The 7,901-nt window shown below is 44.3% G+C and overlaps 1 protein-coding gene across 2 annotated transcripts; it reads right to left on the reverse strand.

The window, feature by feature from the left end:
* Positions 1 to 685: 685 nt before the first annotated feature.
* On the reverse strand, positions 686 to 4,819 carry LOC115172500 (exocyst complex component 3-like protein). 2 transcript variants are annotated; one of them, XM_029729995.1, is made up of 11 exons: positions 4,528 to 4,819; positions 3,661 to 4,198; positions 3,425 to 3,539; positions 3,149 to 3,259; positions 2,947 to 3,047; positions 2,726 to 2,827; positions 2,497 to 2,623; positions 2,209 to 2,316; positions 1,462 to 1,614; positions 1,200 to 1,321; positions 686 to 1,058 (listed from the first exon to the last, which is right to left on the reverse strand). In XM_029729995.1, the coding sequence occupies exons 1-11, from the start codon at positions 4,556 to 4,558 to the stop codon at positions 905 to 907; spliced, it is 1,662 nt and encodes a 553-aa protein (XP_029585855.1). In that variant the 5' UTR covers positions 4,559 to 4,819; the 3' UTR covers positions 686 to 904. The 2 variants fall into 2 exon arrangements, with proteins under 2 accessions (XP_029585855.1, XP_029585854.1); XM_029729994.1 differs by having other exon boundaries at positions 4,465 to 4,819.
* Between the last annotated feature and the right edge of the window lie 3,082 nt (positions 4,820 to 7,901).

Consider the following 7,901-nt stretch of genomic DNA (forward strand, 5'->3'; position numbering starts at 1 on the left):
TCATCAAGAAAAAGGATGGCTATTTGAAGAATATCAAATATAAAATAAATTATTTGTTCAACACTTCTTTTTGTTTACTACATGTTTCCATATGTGTTATTTCATAGTTTTGACATCTTCACCATTATTCTACAATGTAGAAAATGGTAAAAAGAAAGAAAAACCCTTGAATGACAAGATGTTCTAAAACCTTTGACCGGTAGTGTACCTATGACTTTGGAAGGAGGAAGGAAACCACATTAACAGCCTTGTTGTTAACAGGATAGATGTTTCAAGTGAATCAGGCTGCCAGTTCTTCCAGGTTAATGTCTTTATCGCCACTGGAAGACTGTCAGTGATTTGATAATAGTTTGTGATAATGATATAAAGGGAAACACAATACTGTCCATTGAAAAAGATAAGCTAAATACCATCCTACCTCCCCAATGGAGCCATCCAAAATGCATTCAAATTGACTTACTGATTAATGTATGTGTTGTGAATTACTGTACATTTTGGAATTTCCAATATTGGAGTACTACTCTCACAAGCCCAGAAGACTTTCAGGGGATTTCCTTTCTCAGGGGAAGCACAATCACTGATAGCCTTACTGCCTTTGTCTCCATCTACAGGGCACTACTCACTACACATTAAGTCTTTCAATGAGGCATTTTTGATGAGGAATAAAAATCACTTGACCTCAAAATGAAAAACATTAGGCAGTTTTAATTCCAATTTCAGATATGTATTATTATTTTTTTTTTTAAGACATTAAATAATAACTTGCCATAGAATACCTTTAAAAAGTTGACAAAGACATGTAAACATAGTTCCAAATATTGTGTTGTTGGTTGAGAACTTGAGGGTCAGGTTGTTAGAGTGGGGTCGTTATTGTCCTTTGCCTGAGACGTCCCAGTTCCCACACTCAGCAGCAAAAAAGGCAGCCAAACCAGGGTGCAGACCTGGTTTGGGAGAGGTCAATGGGGTACACTTCCTGGCTTGCCTCCAGAACCTCCCGGGTCAGTCTCCATGACAGGCCTCCCTTCCAGCGCAGCAGGGCTGGAAGGTGCTCAGCAGCACTACAACAGAGATAAACATTTATCAATACATAATATTGGAGATATCAAGCCTGTACTCAAGCTAATCCTTATGTAATAAAATTACATTCAATGCTGTGGACCATGCAGACTTTGGAAACCCTGTGGTATACTCTGTTTTACCTTGTACTGCCGTAGTCCCTCAGTATCTCACTGACTGTTATCTTGAGACGTTCAATGTCGCTGCACTCCAGCACTTCTCTCACTTTAATCAGTATGATGTGCCACTGTTTAACATCAGGATTCTGATAAAAATAACTAATGTCAGTAGAAGAATGTTGACCTTTTAAAGTAATTACACATTCTGAGAAGAACCAGCTGCATCTTATCAGGTAGAAAGGAGGCATTTATAGTAATTGGTGTACAACAGGACTAGCTTTTTCACCAGGCCTGAGAAGATGGAGTGAAGGAGCTCGGCATCATGCATCACTCTTTTGTTCACATAATCCCATCTCTTCACCAGCTTCCCATGGTTACTCTGCACCAGGTGTTGAAGGTACAGAAGGGTGATGGACTGATAGGCTTTGTTAATCACAGTCTGCAGAGAGAAGGGACAGAGATGTATAAAATAATATACTGGAAAGAACAAGAGAGAGGTGTTGAGTATTTCACATTACAGTTTCGTTATAAGAATGTAATAGGAGGGGCCTCCCGGGTGGCGCAGTGGTCTGTGCCACCAGAGATTCTGGGTTTGTGTCCAGGCTCTGTCGCAGCCGACCACGACTGGGAGGCCCATGGGGCGGCGCACAATTGGCCCAGCGTCATCCGGGTTAGGGAGGGTTTGGCCGGCAGGGATATCCTTGTCTCATCGCGCACTAGCGACTCCTGTGGTGGGCTGGGCGCAGTGCACACTGACCAGGTCGCCAGGTGTCCGGTGTTTCCTCCGACACATTGGTGCGGCTGGCTTCCGGGTTGGATGGGCATTGTGTCAAGAAGCAGTGCGGCTTGGTTGGGTTGTGTTTCGGAGGACGCATGGCTCTCGACCTTCACCTCTCCCGAGTCCGTACGGGAGTTGCAGCGATGAGACAAGACTGTAACTACTACAAATTGGATACCACGAAATTGGGGAGAAAAAAGGGGGTAAAAAAAAGAATGTAATAGGAATGCTCTCAGATGTGAACAGTGAACACACCTTTTGTGTGTCCTTGTCTTTGGGAAGGTCTTGGAAAATAAATGTAATCTCTTTCATTAGATTTTCCATTTGTTCATCCTCTCTTTTGAAATACTTCTTCAAGGAAATCTGGGGACCACAAAACATTGTAACACCGTCCAGTTTCCCTTAATGGTTTCAAGATAATTAAGATTACAAAATGAATGTGTTTCTAGGATGAAGTTCATATTGGAAGTGGGAACTTGTGGATTTTGAACAGATAGGCTTGTCTTGCTATAGTATTTCTATTCAGCTGGCGGGGAAATTAACCTGTGCAAGTTGAAATGGTTTTTCCAGGAGAAGCTTCCAAGAAAGAGCTTCCAACCCCTTAAGTGTTGAAATGGTTTTAACACAGTCTAAGCTTGTGTCATCTTTGGCAATCCTTGAAATATACAACCTGCAACAGATACATAATCATTTATAATCATAATGATTATCATGATTCAACAACAATACATGAGATTGATTTCATAGCATAAGAAGAAAATATAAAACTTACTTGAGTTCATTGCAGGTGTTGAAAGTCTTAAAGAAGTGCATTGTACTTGACGTGCTCATTCCTGCTTGTTTCTGAAGGTGCTTCTTTTCAACATTGACATACCTGCACAGTTCAGCACAATAAGCACATTCATTCAACATTTTGCCTGGTCTCGGTGCATTACCAGACAAACAGCAAGACAATGAAACAGTAGTGTGGTACTAAGAAAAGGTGACAACTACCTTTCCACGAAGTCCTGTAGCTCTTGCCAACAGACTATTTGGACCTTGCGCATCAGAGTTTGGCTCATCATCTTTGCTTTCTGGAGAACAGCATTGATGCACTATGTAGAGGAGGAAGAGTCACATTGAGAGAAATGGCTTATTATAGATTTACAGTGATACACTTTATTATCTCTTTACACATCACTGCTGGTTGAAGTACCTGAATGACATCCAGATGCAGTTTGATAAAGGCCTCCTCTCCAGAGACACACACCTCTCTACCTGACTCCTCGTTCTGAAGGATCCTCCTCAGTGATGTGGAGGTGTCCTCCTACAATGGGTCAGAAAGAGAGACTGAAATACGTAAAATCTTCACAGGAACTTCATGGGTTATTATCAAATAAAATATGTTTAAAAATCAATACATGATAGAAATCTAGCCCTCAAGAAGTGTGCTTGTTTTGAGATGACATCACATCACCTATAGGTGATTCACCTGCACAGTGGCCAGGAGTTTCTTCTCAGCTTGTGGGATCCAGTCTGTCAGAAGGAGAAGGTCAACTGCATGTAGAGCCTCATCCCAGATGTCGGGGTGTCCTAGCAGCTCCTCACTAGAAAAACAACCCAGAAAATGTATGCCATTACTGCTTTAGTATCAGAATCAGTACTACACCATCACAGCGAGAGTGAATGAGAGAGAGAGAGAGAGAGTGTGCAGGTGGGACAGAGTACCTCAAGTATGTGTGTAGTACCCAGTCAAGAACTGTGAAGGCCTCTTTTTTTGTGTTGACATGCTGAAGGATCTGCTGTAGACAGTCAAACATACGCTGATGATAGCAAGCAATCAAATGCTTCAGCAACTGAGCCTCTTTGAGCAGGGGTGCCAACCTCAGAAGCTCCCCTTGCACAGTTATTTGCACCTTTATCAGGTAGCCCTCCAGCTGATTCACAGTGATCCTTGCTGGCAGTTTGGGGAAGTGTTTGTCCACAGATGCTTCAATAAGATGAAAGTACATCTGGTGCAAGACTTCTGGGTGTGTATCGTCCTTCTTCTGAGCCTCATGGCACATAATCTCTTCCGGTGGCCCCTCCAAATTAGCTTCAAGTCTCTCTTGAGGGACAACATGGCTGACCCTCAAAGCTTCTGCAAGTACACTGAGCAACGACTGTCCCTTCTCCTGACCCCCCTGATTGTCCAACTCCTGATGGTTGTTAAAAACATTCTCCATGTAGGGATTCTCATACCCCAAATTCCCGGTTTGGTCCTCTTCTGTGAATAATACCAATAATGCAATGCATTTGAATGAATACAGTGCTCCAAAAAAATATGCAAAAGACCATTATAACACCATTCATGTATTCTTAGTTTATTCATTATAAATTGAATACTGTTTGTTTTGGTCATGCTATTAAAATAACACATTTATCCCAACAAATGTAGACATATCTTCTTGCTTATGGAACAAACATGATGAATGACAAAAACTCAGACAAACAATAGATAGACCATAATAATAATAATAATCTGGATCTCACCATCTGTAGGCAGTGTACTGTTCTTAATCAGAGGACTCACGTCCTCTCTCCCCAATGGCTTACTCTTTCTGCTCATGAAGATGAATTTCTTCATGGTTTTCTTCTGGTTTGATTGCCTGACAAACTGATTGCCACAAAAGTGACCACTGCTGAACTCAACTGGTCCTTAGTCAGAATCCAAGTAGGTGGATATGATGATGGAATATCTTGAGAGGATGTAGCAAGTACATGTACAGTAGTCCAAATGAGGAATACTGTAAGTCACAGTTTGTCAACCAACCACCAATATCCATACAATTGGCCGTTTACGAAACTATATAGAGTGGTGCTGGAGCAGGGAATTCCCCATTTTCTGATTAGAGACACCACAGTGTTGCTTTCAGTTTCTGTGGCTGCATTGTATTGTCCTGTACACCATATACCATTACATGTTGAACAATACACTCATTGTGAAGACTTTTTTAGGAGAATCCTGTTAATAGACCAACTGATCTGTTAAATGGACTAAGGTAGACATGCTGGAGGTTATAGTCTGAACAAATTTGCATTATGCAGCACTTGCCTAACTGGGTGATGGTATGAATCAACTGTTTTGAATTCCCCAAAACTTTCCCAGGTCGGGAACATTTTCAAAGTGTGGGGGAATATTTGGTATATTCCTTAATAACAACTGCTCTACCTGGTTGTTTCATTCAACATTTACATAATCAAATTCCCCAACCATTCCTCCTGGAAGGGGCTCTGGATAAATGTCATTGCTAATCCACTCATAGCACGCCTTAACAAGCTGTTGGTCTGGTTTCATAGAAGAAAATATGAAAAAGTACTGTAGGTGTCACAGGGGTGGTTGAATGGAGACCAAGGCACAGCGTGTATAGTGCTCACTCTTTGATTTTTAATGAAAACACTTCAACAACAAAACGACCAACAACAGTCCCGTCAGGTACTCTAGACTAAATGGAAACAGTAAACCCAAAACACATAGACAAAACACCCCCTGTCACGCCCTGACCAAACTACTAAGGAAAAATGACCTCATACCAGGGTCAGGACGTGACAGTAGGCCTATTTGTGTCTGCCACAGTAGATATATTTATGATTGACTGAGAAATATAATTTATTGAAGTATGAAACCAAAGGCTGTTTGTTTTACAACAGCTAACCAGAGATGTGGGTGGGGCAGTGGGTATGGTAGTGCTTGTGTATCAGGATAAAGGGAATTTTCCCAGGTGAACGCTAAACTTTCCCTTATTGTTGACATGACAATCATGATTATTCAAAGCTGAGCTAATGATGATGCAATAATTTTATCAGTACCAAAGAGGAAGAGGTAAAGCCATAGACCACCTTTGTCACTACTAATCACAAGGGGACATGCTGTTGGGGGCACTGAGCTATACATGTACAGTGACTTCAGAAAGTAATCACACCCCTTGACTTTTTCCACATTTTGTTGTGTTACAGCTTGCATTTAAAATGGATTCAATTGATATTTGTGTAACTGGCCTACACACAATACTCCATAATGTCAAAGTGGATTAATAATAAATAATAATACAAAAAAATTGAAATGTCTTGAGTCAATAAGTATTCAACCCCTTTGTTATGGCAAGCCTAAATAAGTCAAATAATGTGCTCATTAAGTCACATAATACGTTTCATGGACTACTCTGTGTGCAATAATAGTGTTTAACATGTTTTAAGAATGACTACCTCATATCTGTACCCAACACATACAATTATCTGTAAGGTCCCTCAGTCGAGCAGTGAATTTCAAGCACAGATTCAACTAAAAAGACCAGGCTGGTTTTTCAATGCCTCGCAACGAAGGGCACCTGTTGGTAGATGGGTAAAAATAAAAAAGCAGACATTGAATATCCCTTTGAGCATGGTGAAGTTATTTATTACACTTTGGACGGTGTATCAATACACCCAGTCACTTCAAAGATACAGGCGTCCTTCCTAGCTTTTCTGGGGGGGGGGGCACACGGGTAGTTTGGCTAGGCCAAGGAAGAGCCATAAGCCAGCTACCCGTGAGTATATGGAGGAGCGTATGGAGTGGAGGGCGCCGTGTTTCGCTGAGGTGCGCACTATCTCGCCGATACGCACGCACAGTCTGGTGCGCGCTATTCCAGCCCCTCGCAGATGCCGTGCTAGAGTGGGTATCCAGCCTGGGAGGAGGATGCCTGCGCAGCGCGTCTGGTCGCCGGTACGCCTCCTAGGACCAGGCTACCCTACGCCCGCTCTATGCACGGTAACCAGCAAGCCCCTGCACAGCCCAGTTCGCCCTGTACTAGCACCCCGCTCGTACAGGGCTGCTAGTTCCACCCAGCCAGGACGGGTTGTGCAGGAGGTGCGGTCAAGGCCACCTGTGCGCCTCCATGGCCCAGTCTTTCCGGTTCCCGCCTCTCGTGCTAACCCGGAAGTGAGTACCTCCAGTCTGGCATGACCAGTACCAGCACCACGGATCAAGCTTCCCATAAGTCAGCCTAGTCCTACTCAGCCTGTTCCCGCTCCTCGCACTAGCCCTGAGGTGCGTGTCCCCAGGCTGGTACCTCCACTACCAGCCCCACGCATCAGGCTTCCAGTGCGTCAGACCAGGCCAGAGTGTCCGGCAACAGTGCCTCGTCCAGAGTATCCGGCAACAGTGCCTCGTCCAGAGTATCCGGCAACAGTGCCTCGTCCAGAGTATCCGGCAACAGTGCCTCGTCCAGAGTGTCCGGAACCAGGTGAGACGGCCCATTGTCCGGAACCAAGGGAGACGGCCCACTGTTCGGAACCAGGGGAGACGGCCCACTGTCCGGAACCAGGGGAGACGGCCCACTGTCCGGAACCGGTTGAGTCTGCCTGCGACCCGGAACCGGTTGAGTCTGCCTGCGACCCGGAACCGGTTGAGTCTGCCTGCGACCCGGAACCAAGTGAGTCTGTCAGCAATCCGGAACCAAGTGAGTCTGTCTACGACCCGGAACCCAATGAGTCTGCCTACAGTCTGGAGGGCAGTAGGCCGGAACCAGAGCCACCTCCAGGATAGGTGGGTTGGGGGGGGGTGTAGCACAAGTGCCGTCGTTGACGGCAGCCACCCTCCCTTCCCTCCCTTTTTGTTTAGGGGGTATTATTTTTGTTTTTTGTTGTGGTATTGGGGATTTTTGTGGTTTCTTTTTAGGTGCATTCGGGGTATGCACCTTTAGGGGGGGTACTGTCACGTCCTGACCAGCAGAGGGAGGAGTTGTGTAGTATTTTGGTCAGGACGTGGCAGAAGAAGTCTGTGTATGTGTGTTCTGGGATGTCTGTTTCTATGTTGGTCTGTGTGGCTCCCGATCAGGGACAGCTGGTTATCGTTGTTCCTGATTGGGAGTCATATATTAGGAGTGTGTTTGTCATCTGGGTTTGTGGGTTGTTTTCGTTAGCACTGCTATTATTGTAAGTATAGCCTGTTA

This window comes from Salmo trutta, chromosome 33 (genome assembly GCF_901001165.1).
Source record: "Salmo trutta chromosome 33, fSalTru1.1, whole genome shotgun sequence".
Classification (NCBI taxonomy): Eukaryota; Metazoa; Chordata; class Actinopteri; order Salmoniformes; family Salmonidae; genus Salmo; species Salmo trutta.

What these genes read in the sequence shown, in the direction of transcription:
- LOC115172500 (XM_029729994.1), bottom strand. Translation starts at nt 4,558, where the DNA reads ATGAAGAAATTCATCTTCATGAGCAGAAAGAGTAAGCCATTGGGGAGA. An exon ending in AACTCCTGGCCACTGTGCAG is followed by an intron (nt 3,260 to 3,424) that starts GTGAATCACCTA and finishes GACCCATTGTAG; the next exon opens with GAGGACACCTCCACATCACT. An exon ending in ACTCCATCTTCTCAGGCCTG is followed by an intron (nt 1,322 to 1,461) that starts GTGAAAAAGCTA and finishes TATTTTTATCAG; the next exon opens with AATCCTGATGTTAAACAGTG.